Source organism: Falco punctatus (genome assembly GCF_963210335.1).
Source record: "Falco punctatus genome assembly, chromosome: 6".
Lineage (NCBI taxonomy): Eukaryota > Metazoa > Chordata > Aves > Falconiformes > Falconidae > Falco > Falco punctatus.
In genome coordinates, this window is record NC_137585.1 from 70938598 (window position 1) to 70954307 (window position 15710).

Here is a 15710-nt window from a genome sequence, read left to right on the forward strand (position 1 = left end):
TATTGCTGTAGAAGGAATGCACACAGAGTTTTTATTCAGCCAGGTGCCATATCATTACAGCTGTTGCAAGCGCACCAAGGAAAGAGGATTTACAAGCTTGCTGCTACAGGCAGCTGATTCCCACCCCAGCTTTTTAGTATGGATTGTCTCGCACGTGCTCCATGATTGTTTTCAGACCCAGCCAGGTCTCCTCCGCAGTTGGGATAATTTGGCTGGCTGGCAGGAGGAAACCATAGCGACCTGTGTCTCGCAACTCGAAGGCGAAAGAGTATTTGATGCCATAATCATAGCTCCAGTCAATGCTGCCTCCACTGGCTTGGTCTGAAAGGGAAAGGGAGAAGAGCCGGAGGGGTGAACAGAGGATGGATATGAGTTCTGCTGTCCTACTTTTTGTATCTGTGAGGAACAAGTATTAGGTTTTTAAGTGAACACTCAGCTCCAGTGTTTGGTGGTATCACTCTGCAGAAGCATCACTGCTTCCAAGAGGGAGAGACCTTGCGACAGGGACAGAGTCCATTGTCCTGGGACAGTCCGTAAAAGCTCAGACTAGCAAAATACTCACAGATAGTTGTGCAAATGCTCCCCACTCTAAAGGTGGTGCCGTACAGGGACCGGATGGAACTGGCAGCAGCTCTTCCCAAGGCATCCTAGAGAGGAGAAGATGAAGGACAAGTCAGAAAGTAGCCACGCTTAATGAGGCTAATTATTAAGATCACCAACCTGAACCATACTCAGAGAAATCTCCGAACTACTTTACAACCTTCTTTCATACCCCCCCCCCCCCCCCCCCCAATAAACTAGTGCTAAATCAACCCATTTCTTAATGACTTATACTAATGACAGCACTCAAAACTTCCATAGTATTTTTGGGAGGTGACATTGCAGGTGAATTAAATCATAGCAGGTTCGATATCTGATCATCCAGCGTTTCATCTTACCAACTGTCTTGTCAAGAGAAGGTTCAAGAGATACCAGAAAATCCCAAGACAGTCAGACATCACAGAATCACAGAATGGTTGGGGTTGGAAGGGACATCTGGAGTTCATCTAATCCACTCCCTTGCTAAAGCAGGTTCTCCCAGAGCAGGCTGCACAGTCACATCCAGGCAGGTTCTGAATGTCTCCAAGAGGAGACTCCACAGCCTCTCTGGGCAGCAGCTTGTTCCATATGCCCTGTCACCCTCAAGGTAAAGAAGTTCTTCCTCATATTCAGAAGGAACTTCCAATACTCAGTGGTCACTTTGTGCTCATTTCAACTGCAAAACTGTTGTAGAGAAAACAGTGCCAGGCTCTTCCCGGAGTAGGGCAAAAAGACAAGTAGCAACAAACAAATTGCTACAGGGGAAAATTGCATTTAGGTTATCAGGGAAAAAGAAAATCCCCATGACAGCAGGGAAACTTTGCAATGGGCTTGAAGAAGCTGTGGAATTTGGTTTTAGAAATATCAAAACAAATCAAAACAATTGATCAAAACTCAGCTGGGCAAGGCCCTAAGCAACTCAATCCGACCTTGAAATCGGTTCTGACTCCAAAGCCTGCCTGCTTTCAGCAGAACTTGAGACTTGGAGACCTCCAGGGGTCTTTTCCACTTGAATTATGATTGTGAGATCCATCTTGCCTCAAAGATATTATTACAGCTGTGATGCTGTCATTAAAGAAGAAAGGAGGAAACACGGATGAGCAAAGAGGGCTGAGAATGTGTGGGGATGGCACATGTTTGCATCTGACCAAGATTTCTCTTACAGAGGTATTGCATTGCACCAGGGTTCGGTTCCCTCTCACAGATGGTTACTGTTATGGATGACACAGTTCAGCCTCTTGTTTTTATCGTGATATCTCACTGTAATAATTGAGTATACAAAGCCAGCTGGACAGAACAAAGGAAGCTAAAGCCAAGTCATTATGTCTCACCAGCTCGGCATAGTCTGCTGGTTCAGTGCATTTGTAGCCATAGGGATACATCAGAAGCTGAGAGTAACTGTGGAGGGTGAGGAAGGCCCGGATGTTTCCATGGTTCTTAATAAAGTTGACCACAGATTTAACTTCCACCTCTGAGTTGGCACTGGGCCCACGGTAAGAGTCAGAACAGGGATTACTACTGGCTCCAGGACCTGTTGGTGCAAAGGGGGAACAAAGGCAAACCTGTAAGAATTCATGAAAGGTCAAAGCAGACTAACACAAAGCCAGGCTTTCCTAACAACAGGTCTTCAGCCAAAGGCAAGGCCTTAAATGCTGATAAATGCTCAAGCAGCAGTCACAAAGCATGGATACTCAAGGGACATACTTCTAGGTGGTACAGATCACTGCCTTCATCTTTCGCTCACTGGCAATCAATCAATGCAAAATTATCTTTACAAAAGACAGCTACCATTCTATTTGACCATTTTCTTTCTGGAACCCTTATGGTAAAGCAATTGCTGGTCCTGTTAACAGGATCTGGGAACATGAAAGGGAACTTTCTTCTTAATGACAGCCAGAATTCAGAAACTTTATTCCTACCTCCAAAACCTGCATCCCAGTTCCGGTTTGGATCAACTCCAACACATGGACTGCCTCGATTCTTGGAGCGAGTCTTCCGCCACATGCGATTCTGAAACAAAGAAACACTATGGCTTCAAAAAGGAGCAAATCTCAGTTCTTGCATTAAAACTGCTACCCAGAAATAGCTGCTATTCACCAGGAAGCAATCCTAGGCACGAGCCTAAGATTATTTCTGACGGGCTGACTGCCAAGATGGGCCAATGGTCAAAAATCGAAGGGCTGGTGAAGTTACAGTGGGTTAAGATAGGTTAGACAAGTAATTAGTATCTTTGGCTGCCCAACTCTTTTGCAACTCCTTCTTACAGCATTAAGAAATGGACTTTCAGAGCTTACGTCCTTCACATTTATTGTTCATTTGGAAGAGCATGACAGTTTCCTAAATCAGCTTAGACACACAGCATGCTTACTCACTGTGGTGTGTGTGAATACATATCCATCAGGGTTTGAGACTGTCAGCAGGAAAATGTCCATTCTGTTCAGCAGAGCGGTGGTGGACGGATCCTTCCCATAGTCGGAGGCAATCTAAGTAGAGACAATATTGCACACTGTGATTATCAGCATACTTTCCCACATGCTTATGCTCTAACAGTTAGGTACAGAGGCAAGTCTGGCTTTCAGGGCAGGAAACAAGAAACATCAATTATCTGCTGGCCATAACTGTCCCTTGAGAGACTTGGAGCTTGAAGAGAGCAATGAATCTGTTTTACTGTTTTACTCTGAAGACAGGAAGTTAATGGAAGAAGGCAACAACATTTTCCCCTGCCTGTCCCAGAGAACAGCCCAAGGCTGGCACTAAGATTGAGATGGATTAGCCAGGTGGAGAATACACATCTGTGCTGTGCTTCCCTGGTGGCTTAGTCATTTTCAGCAGAATTTAAATGCTTATTTATATACAGCTGGCAGTTTTGGCACTTTTGTGGAAGGTAACCAACCACACAGTGTTTTTCTGTGTCAGCAGATCAAAGCAGCAAATTAACCTCAAAGTCCTTGGTTATTTGTATAACTATCAGCCCTGCAGTACTCAACAATTTCACCTGAACCACTACATTTTGTCTATATATATCTAAACCCAGCTGTTCTAACAAGACATAGCATTTTTCAACTCTTTGTCTAGGCAGCTGCCATATTCTCTCTGGAGCTGGCAATGTTTTACAAGGGGTAAAGCCAGCTGAGCTGGCTAAACCCATACAGGTGTGATAGACTTTCAAATAGTCAGAGGCATGCCCAAGACAAAAGCTAAATCAATCACTGCTGAAGTAACCTGTTTAGCAATCCATATTGCACTCGCTTGGGTAACCCACTCTCGGGAATGGATACCGGCATCAATCCAGATTGCAGGACGGTTGCTTCCTCCAGTGCTGAACTGTTGAACAAACCAGAAAGTTTTAAAAATCTCACCGACACTTCTTAGTCAAGCACATCCCATATAGACTGGGATGCTTTGGACTGAATTGTGCTGTATATATAATACAGATGTATATTAGTACATGTATGCACACATTCTGTGATATATTAAATGTCCTACCTTGAGCACATACAAAGGCCGCTTTTCATAGGATTCTCCAATCTGGATCTTCTTGACAATGTTGCTATACGCGGATGCAAGACGATCCAGTTCTGCATAAATCTGAAATGAAAAATCATGATGACATTTACATTACATTTATGTATAGTACTGCCCAGAACAGTTGTGGGACTTGATGAAATCTACTTTTCTCCCCTTTTGCCTTCATTACTACCACCTCTTCAAAGCCCCAGCTCATCCTATGTCAGTGTAGTCAGCGCTGTCCCTAACATCACAAAGCAGAAGGAAGCACTGCTGTACCATCAAGATCTACTTACTTCAGGAATAAGTTCAAAATCCTCTTTAAGAACTTCTGGCAATAAAAATACCTTACCCTCTGCTCTGCTGTAGAGCTACCGGTTTCCTGTATTTCCCTGTTTTAAGATTAATTTATTTCTCAATCTCTTTTGAGGGTCAGAAGGAAGGGTTTTGACAGAACTCTGCAGAAAAGTTTCTGAAAAAGTATGATCAACATTCGCCCCTTCCAACACTCTGTCAGGGAGAGTTCTGGCTCATTGTGCTGACCACAAAATGAATACATTTAAAAACAAAACCATGTGCCTAAAGAAGCTGGAACGACATTTTAGATCCCAATATAGGATATTTAATTGAAGACAGCATGAAAAAAGGCCAGAAAAAAGAATCCTCTTCCCCCAAAGCTGAGGTACTCACATCATCTAAAGAGTGGTAAGTTCCATAGTTGAAGGTGTTGCTGCTGCGGTCCCTTTGTTGACTGTTGGCCATATCTTGCTTTTCTTTATCTAAAACAACCTAAAAGAAGCCATTCAAATGTTGAGAAAAGCCTGCTCAGTTTGCAAACTTCTGACCAAACGTTTATTTCAAATACCGAAACAGTGGCACTGCATACTGAGTCCAGCCCCAGACCCAAAACTCCCACAGCTAGGGAGCAAACAGGTGCGTGCTCCTGCTGAATGTATCTGTAGTGAAGTGGGCAAGAATACCAGTGTTTAAAAGGTCAGCACTAAGTTTTAAACATGTCTGAAGATGAACAAGAACAACACTGGAAAGCAGGGGGAAGGCAGTGTTTCTGCTGAGTTAATGCTATTTTAGAAGCCATTTTGGGATTACTGCTCATGAAGAAATGTCAGATCAGTGCCCAAACGGCACATGGTGGTATACAGTTCTTTCAGATTATGATCTTGAACTACTCTTAACATAGTTTACTGAATTAGGAGCAACTTCAGTGTTGTGATTCCCAAATGTCTGAGACCAAAAGAAATTCCTCAGGGGTTACCAGCCTATGAGTTTACTGATGTCACTGTTCAACATGGTTTCAGACAGCATCTTCAGAGTGATCCCCACAGCTTCCCAGTGCAGCAGTGATCCACAGATTATTTTTGAGAAATTAATCCACAGACTACAAAGATAAAGCAAGGCCTTCATGGAAAGCAGAGTGAGTATAGAAGAGTCCCTGTTAATGAATGAGGCCAGATTGTGAAACACTAGTTGTTTCCAAAGGACATAAAAGCTAAATATGTGACAATGGCATTGCCTACCTGAAGGTCTTCGATCAGGATGGAGTACTCAATCCCATAGGACTCCAGGAAGGCTTTGACAGCTTGGACCCTGTTAGCAGGGATTCGCACATCCACAGGGAGGTCGGGAGTGGAGGGATTTATCCAGAAATCAAGCTGAAATGAGAAAGGAAAATGGATTTGGTTTAGGGAAAGCATTCTGCAAACAGCTCTTCTAAAGCTTTAGAAATGCTGATTTCTCTCAAATTGAATGACTCCTGCAGCAATGTGCTTCATCATGCTTACAGCATGCTCTGTTCTTTAGCTTGGCCTCACCTCAACCTTGTATCAGTTAATGTGATAAACTCACACAAAAAACCCCAAACCAAACCAACAAATGTCTGCAGGAGGCTAAAGTCAGCATTTTCACCAACTTCAGAGCTTCAGTCATATAAACAAGAGGAAGTTTTAGTCTTTTATGATGATTCTTTTACTACTCTTCCTTTTACCAGAGCTCTGTATTGCAGAAACCCATTGTTTTTATTTCTCCTTTGGCAGGGTTTTTCTAAATTTTCATTTCTATACTAGTCAAATCAATATTTTTAAATAAAGTAATAATAAAAATTTTCACCAACGGCAATAAGAGCAGTAATAACCTAGAACTTTATAGTGTGTTTTCCTGTTTCAGTACAGTGTAGACTAACTAATAAATTCCTTACACAACACTGGGAGACAAGTACAAAAACGTTAGCATCCCCACTTTAAAGACAAGCTTTTTGATACTGAGATTAAGAGCAGATCAGTTAAAATATGACCGCAAACCCACTAGGAAGAAAATATGAATGCAGGCACTCCTGAATACCAAGCTGGTACTAGAACTTGCAGATCAACCACCAAGTATTTAGACAGTAAATTTATTTATGGCAGCTCCCACAGTATGGTACAAACCTTTCAAATGCAATGCAAAGTCCTACCCTGGTAAGCCCTACCCTAGTCTGAAACATCACAAAATGCCTCTGTGGTAATAACATACCTCAAGGTGTTCCAGTGATTCCAAAAGCTGTAACTTCTGAATCTCCTCCTCATTTCTTGTCTTGATTCGGAGAACCTGGTGCCTGCAATAAATCAGTAAGTCTTCAGAAACTGTCTCAAAATGGGGTCTGGTTGAACTAGCTTGTTATTGGATCATGAATTTGGTGGGTAGTTACTTGCATGTTACCAGCAAATATGGACTTCCTTAATGCAGTTGACTTAATGTCACCCGAGAGTTCAACCAACAACCCGCAGGGCCCACCTGCTATATGTGCACTAGATTAGTAACTAGTTAAATGGCAATTTTTAAGATTTCATCCTTAACAAGACATCAAGTGGATGAATTTTTAATTCAATAGAATCTTGCATCTATTAGTTATTTTTTATCAACAGCTTTCAGGAAAAAAAACACTCTCGCTGAATTTGCAAATGATCAAATATTGTGGGAGCACTATGCAACAAAGGAAACCAACTACTACATATGGGATTAATTTCCCCTTTTTTCAGTGTAGTCAAAGACTGTTGACAAACTTCCCTGTGTTGTCAGAAGCTGATACCATCAGAGGGTGGCTTGCACCATTCCAGGTGGAATGAATCACCCTCTGGAAGCACCTCACTCCAGGGGTTACAGAGGTAACCCCAGCAATTAATTTAGACTATGCATTGCACAACATACAGTGATCACAACATACAGCCTCTAAATGTATCTGTATATAAAAAATATATCCCATTCAAATACACAGTGTTCCAGGCTGCTTGGTAAAATACGTACAAACAAACAGTACTACAAGGACAGCCTGATGAAACCAGGCTTGCTCAGGCTGATCTAACTGCAGCCTACAACTACTTGAAGAGGAGATACAAAAAAATTACAAACTCTTCTCAGTAGGGGTAGAAGATGATAATAGGGGGGAACCCTTCTGAGCCCTGTTCTGAGCAGAGTGGTGCACTAAGAAGTTCTAGAGGTCCCTTCCACCCAACGCTTTTATGAAATGATAAAAGGATCTCTGAAGAAGTGTATGCAACAGCTGGGGGACAGAAGATCCTATTCTGGAGAACCAGGGGGGATTCTGAAAGAAACCTGGAAGGCATAATGAATTAACATCTGGAAGTACAGCCTAGGGTCAATGCTGTAGCCAAAAGCACGGATGTGCCCCTTAGCTGTATATCCCGGGGTTCACTGCAAGTGAGCTGAGCATTAATGCTGCATTTGCAAATGGCATTTGGTGATTGAAGCATTTGGTGTGTTTGTTTTCATTCTCTTCCCGAGGCATATGCATTTGGTCACAGCTGGAAACAGAACAGAAGTCCACCATGGAGTCCCATACCCTGACCTGGCCCAACTGCTCTGCCAGCACCCACTGCAAGCAGTACTGAAAAATGGAGATGACTCAGCAAATCAACTTGAGTAACTGCAGGATTGGAAAACACAACTTAAGACAGGGTAAACAAGGGGCTTGCCATATGAACTCAGTTATGTGTGTGTTTATTTACTAGCGTGGCCTCAGCTGCTGGGAAGAGACACTCGCCAACACCAGGTTCCTCAGTCTGGCCAGCTGACATGTAAGATTCTTTTGTTGGACCAAGTTAAAACAACACTGAAGGCACTTTACCACATTAATAACTTATTATTGGATTCTCCATCACCATAGGCTTTATTTCTGGATTGGATTCTTCTGTGAGAGATGAGGCTCATTAACCACAGCTACTGGACATGACTGAGAAATGAATTCAGAAGAATTCAGCCTATGTTATGCCAGGGCCCAGATTAAGTGATCAAAATAGTTTCTCTTGGCTTTACAAATCCTAGAGTTTTAGTAAATTATGTATAGTAGTTCTTATCTTAATCCTTACATCTTCATATACAGATTTACTCAGTGGAATCTACTGCTCACTTCCTACATCTCAGGAAGTATCTATCAGGGGTTTTATCATCTTCTATTAAGGTTCTTACATGGCCAGTAAAGGCTGTGAGGAAATACAGCAGGAGATAATTTTTGCAATGCAACAGGAGATAATTTTTGCAATGCAACATTAAGATAAAACTTTAGAATATAACGGTTGGAAATAAGGATTTGAATTGCTTCGGCTCTGAAGAGGATTAAGCATTTAAATAAAAATAAGAAACTTCAAAACCAAAGAGAAACTAGTGAGCTTTCCAGTTTGAAGCCAGGTTCTGGTCTTTTGGCTCTGCTTTGTGCTGGACCAGATCTGTAAAGCTCAACACTTGAGCTTTGCAGCAAGGTTCAGCTTCAGATCAAGGCTTGAGAATGCTCCTCAGGTACGATCAAAGCCAAAGCAAAGCCTTGGGTGAACAGGAATTTGGGAGCTCAACTCTGCAGCTAGAACTTTCTCCTTAGAAAACCAAAATGAAAGTAGAGAAGGAATCCTTCAGAGTCTGGAGTACCAAAGTAACATGACAAGTCAGTCATAAAAAGCCAAGAATGTGTCCCAAGCAGATGTTGTATAGTTAAGATAATGAAAAACAACAACTGGATAATACAGCCTTAAATGAAAGGTCTTCCGTAGAAGTATAACTCACCCAACAAAAGTTTCCAGGCACAAGGAAGCCCCGAAGAGGGCAAAGAAGATCAAAATCAGCTTCATGTTTTATGTGAAGTTCAACTCAGTCTAGCAAAGAAGAATTTATACAGGACTTGTTAAGAAACTCTTTTTCAGATAAAACATATCTGTTTCCCATGTGACTAAGTTCTCACATTTATCACAGCTTTCAAGGCAACCAGCAGATAGGAGGCTGATTTCAACTCCAAAAGAACATTTTCCACTGACACAGTCAAACCTGTAAGGGAGGAGTTGTTATCAAAATCTTCGCCCACAATGTTCCCCAGTGTCTTTTCATGCATTTTTCCAGGTAGAGGAAAATAGAGGCAAACTGAATGTCATCCTAGCTCTCACTGGGAGTGAGGAGCTCTGCCAGTCAGCTCTTGGTCATGGGTTTTTCTCCGACACATTTCTAGTATCCCTCTCCTTGTTACAAAGAGGCAGACAGCAGAAAGATCTCACTCCAGCAAAAATACTCAATTTGAGGGATTAGTTTGAAGGACAATCTCTGGGTCCTGCCTGCTATGCAACAAGTTGTGTCTGATGGACTAGGCCAAGGCCATGCTATAAATTTGCTTTTATATACAAATTACACACTTCTAGATACAAGCCAGACAGTTTAAATATATTTTTAATTGAAGTTACTAGCATCCCCCAATCTTCAGTTGGGATGGTTTCATACAGATTCAAGCCAGCCAGTGCTTCAAGCAAATTAAGGTTGCAGCAAGATTAACATGAAAGCAAGTTGCTTAGCAGGAGCAGATAAAAGCCTTGGGTGAACAGGAACTTAGAGGAGCTCAGGTCTGCAGTTAGAACCTTCTCCTTGGACAGGCTTGCTAGACACCCTCTTCTAACGAAGCATCCCCCCCAGGAAGAGGTGACACAGGTCTGAAGAAGTGCCACGAAGTCCACTGCCAGGTCCTCTGAGCTTTGCAATGCTTACAGGGCTGTTCCTTGATTCAGTAGCTCTCTGGGTCCCTTTGCTCTTGTGCTGGACTCTATCTACTTCTTGCTTCATGGGGAATAGCCTCCATCTCGTTAGCTTTCCATAAAGGTGCCCAGATATTTGAGTTGTCATTATCTGCACTGAAGGAGTAATGTTGATGGGCAGTCTCATGGCTGAGCTTTGGGAACCATCTCTCCTGCCTTTAATTGTAGGAACACCCATCTGCGGTTGTCCCAGAATGGCAGGTAGGGCTGGAGGGCTGTTGGACACACTTTCTGTTCATCCCGCTGAAAATGTTACTGAGGAAGAGCCAGGCGCTGACCCTGCTGCAATACCTACATGGGGTACCTTGGAACTAACACTGGACAGAAGGGAGATGGTTCAACTGCTCTATAATCAACCTCAGGAGACCAAGGAAAGGAAGTCTGTGACAATCCCCAGAGGAAGCCCTTAAAGATCTCACCCATACTGCTCTCAACGTTTGTCAGCACCTTCCTGAGGAGCCTCCCCTAATCTCTACTCTCACCCTTCCCCTCTGCAGCCTGGCCAGGGGCTTCTTGTCATGTGTTCACAGCAAACTCCAAGCAAGTCTTTTTTAAGGCCAGGCCTCGTGTTTTTGGGAACAAAGAGAGCCTCAGGCAGGGATTCTGCCTGTTTTGACATACAGGAATTACTCATCTTGCAACTGTTGTATCCTGGGGGCACACTATAGAGAACATAGGCTCTGCAGGGAGGTAAGGTATGTTCCTGTGAGTGCCCAGATCTTTGAGATTTAACCTTGGGAAACAAGCAGATCTCCACTACCCTTAACATAAATCAGATAATGCAAGTTTATGCTAAGAGGCAGGAACGTTCATGAGAATTTCCTGCTTCTAGCACTACAGTAATTCTGGTGGAAGTCAAATCCCACTTGTAGCTTATGGCCTTCAACATTTTGTAAAGAACCGACAGACTGTCTACACCACCTCCTGTGGATTCACTCTTTGAAAACAGGAAGGAGAGATTTAATTTAGGGCAAAATTATAGCTTGCTTCATTACTCATGCTACATCCCGCATGGATTTAAAGGCTGCCAAGAGATCCCGCCAAACATGATGTCAGGGTCTAAAGTATACCAATAATCTCCGAGTGCCCTGACCAGCCTCATCTGGGGCCTCCACCCTTTACATTTAAGGAGCTGCATTTAAGCCCAAACCTTTGTACACTCCTAATCCTCACCAAAGGGGCTACTGTGACCTTCCACTGTAGCCACAAGGTCCTGCAGGGTTTGGAGATCAGCTTTGAGGTCTGGAGATCAGCCTTGAGGTCTGGAGGTCAGCCTTGAACCACAGGGTAAATCCTGTGGGTGAAGTCCTGCCACAGGCTGAAACCCTCTGTAGGGCTCAGCTCAGAGCCCAGAACACCCGAGCAAACCAGGAAGCAGCAAAAGCAGGGGTGCACCATAACAATAAGCCAGAAACCAAAGGTGACAGCAAGGCAGGCAGGGGTAGAGACCTCACCTCAAGCAGCACAGCCCCACAGGATTCAAATAAGAAGAGCAGAGCAAGTCTGGTGGCACTAACCAGGAACAGCCACAGTTCAGATCCTTAGGTAAGCCACACAGCAGGTCCACAGCCAGGATGTCAAAAACTACAAGTCCAAGTCCACTGTGTGCCCACTGCAGCTCAAAGCAGGACCAAATCAAATGGCCTCAGCTTAAAAGCAGCTCCTGCACCAAGGGGCGGAGGGTGTGTGGGTGCGGGCAGCCTGGTCAGGGCAATTAGTGCTCTCAGGGCCTTGGCACACTAATGTGGGCAGGGTGGGACATACTCTCTGTATAGTCCTAAGAGGCTGTGGTATCTGCAGTGAATCATGAACACCTTGGTGACATGTTGAGAAGCAAAAGGTTAAGTGAATGTCGTCTAACCAAACTTTGTCTTGTCACTTAAAATCGCGGTATCGATATATAGACAGTTTGCCTGTGCTGTCATTGACAGAGGGCCAGAATGGATGTGAGCCCCTGCCAACTAGAAAGGCCTCAAAAGTCATCAAATTTAGGTGGAATCAGTCCTCATCTGTAAAGTCTGGACCCTCTGTTGTTGCCCCTGCCAAAAAAGGGTTCTTGCACCCAGATACAGCATAGTAGTCCCTCCTATCACAGTTAGGAAAGAAGAGGCAGTCTCTGTCCTTGCCACACACATAGCCTATGTCTGAACCCAAGCCCATGGTCCCCCTTGTCTCCCGTCCTCTCAAAATAAATGTTCAGCAATTCAGTAGGAAAGGGGAAGAGAGGGGAGAGAGCACATGCTGGACTGAGATATCCTCATACTCCTGCTGCCTCGCTTGTCCCCATTGCCCTCCCCACTTCTGCTGTGCATTGCCTCCTGCTCTCTTACAGGGACCCAGACATCTTTACACCTTCTTTGAGCCCTATGCATAAGCTTACGAAACTCATATTTACCTTTTAAATTGCTCTCCCTTTCATCAGAACATAACCTTGTATCTTGGACTTTCTGGAGGATCCGTTCCAGGAAAATAACAGCGTAGAGACATTGTTACTCAGATCAACACATTGGTTCTTTATATAACACTAATTCTCACAGCATGCATGAGCTTGTGAGACCGGCTCTGGGACATGAGGCTGACTGGTCCTTGCACAGCTACAGCACAGGGAACAGCACCAGTCCCTGCTCTAGGAAAACACCCCTAGGAAGGGAGCCCTCACATCTTCACCATTTCTACGACTCTCAACAAGCCCATATTCCTCTGAAGTCCCATACACGTTTCACCTTCAGATAGAAATGTTTCTTTTCTCATCTTCTCAAACTGGACCTGTAACACCAACATGGCAAAGGGCTCTGTCAGCAACTCATCTCCTTGATGATAAAAGTTAATTGGCTATAATGCAATTCATTTTGGATTATTGGTGAGAGAACTATTATTTCTGCAGTAATGGATTATTTCCACGTTCCTAATCCGCAAAGCACTTTGGGCATGCCCTGGATAAAGAATGAGTAGAGATTTTGGTATGTGGCTCACCATTTGTAGATGTGACTGGCATCATTTTAGAAGTAGAACCCTCATCTTGATCTCTCTGCAAAATCTGCAGCTATATGCCAGTGTAGGAACACTGACTGCAATGCAGTACTTATTTCCAACTCAAATTTCCTTAAATTAGGAAATCAAGACCTTCAGCTTTCCAGGGTTGTCCCCAGATTTCATGTGTTTGAGTCACACAGCAGATTATAATGCACATACACTCCATCAGATTGTGTTGTAGCTTTGCAATTTTAAGACAGCAAGCACACGGATGAATTGTAACTGGAAATAACAAGAAGGGGATGGGAAGGGTACTGGGAGAGATACCATCAGTTACCTATACCTGGAGATTAAAGACTGGTTCTAACAGTGACATCATCCCATGAGATAGTTACAAATAATAACTTCCGAGGTTGTGAAAGCCTTTTAGGCAGGAAAGGTTTGTGTAAGGCCCACAACAACCTTCTGCTAAGGGCCAGCAGGTGTCAGCAGAAAACACAGAATTAAATAATACCTTACTCGAGCACAGCAGACAAGACAGATAATCAAAATGCCAGCACAGGAACGGAGCAGGATTTTCCCTCTGATCCCCACAAAGCCTTCCTCATCCTCATCATAATCCCTCTCATCTGGCTTCTGACCAGTGCCAGAAAGCAAGGGATCGTTCTGCCAGTAATACCACCAAAGAGAGGGAAAAAGGGTATCCCCATGGAGCATCTTGAGTATTTATGGATTCAGAGCAGCCCCTCAGCAACCCCATGTCCAGCCAGTCATCTCAGGAAGCCCTGACGTGTTGGCCGCCTGTGGAGGCACGGGGACAACGGCACTGCAAAGCGCCCTCTTTTCTGCCCACTAGTCTTGGCTTTACTCCAAGGAAGGCTGGAGTGCCCTCAGGTTCTGTTGGCCTGTAGTGTTCTAGGGTTAATGGGTGGGATTCATATCCTCTCACCTGAGCTGTGTCAAGGCTGGGAATTGCACCAAAACAAGACTCTGCTTCTCCGCACCTGAGGAAGGGTGATTCACCCCATCCTCAAACAGCTGTTTGAGATCAGAAGGCCAAATACTGCTTTTCAACAGTCCTTTAATATTATCTCCATTTCATGCTTTTCTTACTTTCACCCTCTTGCTTAAGAAATGAGTCAAAATCAAGAGACTTTCAAATCAGCTGAAATCATCCATTAGTGTGGATCTACCAGGCCAGCTCTCATCCTGTTTAAATTTGTCTCTTCCTTTCTACAACTCTGTTTTTATTACTGTGTGTTTCCTATAACCAGCTTTTATAAAGAGTAACACATTCCACCAGCCCTTAAGCTGGGACAACTTCGAAGTTAGTGTATTCGCCCAAATTGGAAGCCGAGTGGGAAAAATTAAGAAACAGGCTGGATATCCCAGATAATCAGAATATCCCAAATAATTTTTCTTTTCCAAAGCTGCTGCCCTTGTCTTGTACAAACTGTTGCAGTCACTCAGCTCCATACGCCTCGCTGGGCCAGGTCCAGATTCTCTATCCAGCTCCTCTCACTCGAGCCTGCACCTTGGGTCCTGTGTTCGGTGTTGGGCCTCTCAGGGCAGGGGGGACGCAGAGGGGCTGGAGCGTGTCCAGAGCCGGGCAGGGGCTGGGGCAGGGGGAGCTGGGGGGTTCAGCCTGGAGAGGAGGAGGCTCAGGGGGGACCTTCTCGCTCCCTACAACTGTCTGACAGGAGGTTGCAGTGAGGTGGGGGTCGGTCTCTTCTCCCAAGTAACAAGTGACAGGACGAGAGGAAACAGCCTCAAGTTGCACCAGGGGAGGTTTAGATGGAGTATGAGGAAAAATGTTTTCACCAAAAAGGTGGTCAAGCATTGGAACATGCTACCCAGGGAGGTGATGGAGTCACCACCCCTGGAGCAGTTAAAAAAACATGTAAATGTGGCACTTAGGGACATGGTTTAGTGGTGGTGACTTGTGGAATCGAACTCTACAACTCGAGGAGAGTTATAAAGCAGGTATGTTTATTGCGGCGCTGGGTGCAAGGGGGATTGCTCCTCCTAACTTGCACACTGTTTCAACAAGCAGTCCGATATTTATTATACAAAGTCATGCATATACATAAGGTTTCCTAACATTCAGAATCTCCTCCCTCTAGCACCTCTTCAAGATGTACTTTTCATCTTCTTGGGCAGTTACCTGAAGTTCTTGTTTATCTTTGCATACATTAGCAGCCTTTGTTATTTAGTTTCTGTTATCTTAAAACATCTGCTAGCTAACGATTAGTCCTTTCATTAGTCCACTCTAAACATGTCGAACTAATACGTGCCCACTGGGCTGGTTTTAATCTAGATCAGCATGATCCCCGGGCAGGCGGGGGATCCACCTTCTTTGGGGTGGGGGCCATTTGAGTAGGAAGTCGCTGATCTATTACTACCAGAATTATTTTACCTTAGAGCACATCCTCATCAGAAGGCTCCTTATTTACATTCTTGTTGAGCTCATCTACATCGGTATTAACTGTCCCTTCTCAAAGTGCTAAGTGCTAAGCTTCCGCCCTTCCTTCTTTCTCGGGTATTAATGTTTCTGTTATCAATGCAGTTTCTGTC

General features: G+C 44.1%; 1 protein-coding gene across 1 annotated transcript; it reads right to left on the reverse strand.

Moving 5' to 3' along the window:
- Positions 1 to 6: 6 nt before the first annotated feature.
- On the reverse strand, positions 7 to 14757 carry LOC308065111 (carboxypeptidase A2-like). Its single transcript, XM_080390683.1, has 11 exons — positions 9154 to 14757; positions 6613 to 6694; positions 5622 to 5756; positions 4777 to 4875; positions 4066 to 4167; positions 3802 to 3903; positions 2952 to 3062; positions 2499 to 2589; positions 1911 to 2110; positions 563 to 647; positions 7 to 321 (listed from the first exon to the last, which is right to left on the reverse strand). The coding sequence occupies exons 1-11, from the start codon at positions 9216 to 9218 to the stop codon at positions 134 to 136; spliced, it is 1260 nt and encodes a 419-aa protein (XP_080246809.1). The 5' UTR covers positions 9219 to 14757; the 3' UTR covers positions 7 to 133.
- Positions 14758 to 15710: the final 953 nt, after the last annotated feature.

Excerpts from the sequence above, each read along its gene's own strand:
- LOC308065111 (XM_080390683.1), bottom strand. The coding sequence starts at position 9,218 with ATGAAGCTGATTTTGATCTTCTTTGCCCTCTTCGGGGCTTCCTTGTGC. Across the intron at positions 4,168-4,776 it reads CTTACCACTCTTTAGATGAT|ATTTATGCAGAACTGGATCG; the intron begins GTGAGTACCTCA and ends TTTTCATTTCAG. Across the intron at positions 2,111-2,498 it reads CTGGGATGCAGGTTTTGGAG|GTCCTGGAGCCAGTAGTAAT; the intron begins GTAGGAATAAAG and ends TTGCACCAACAG.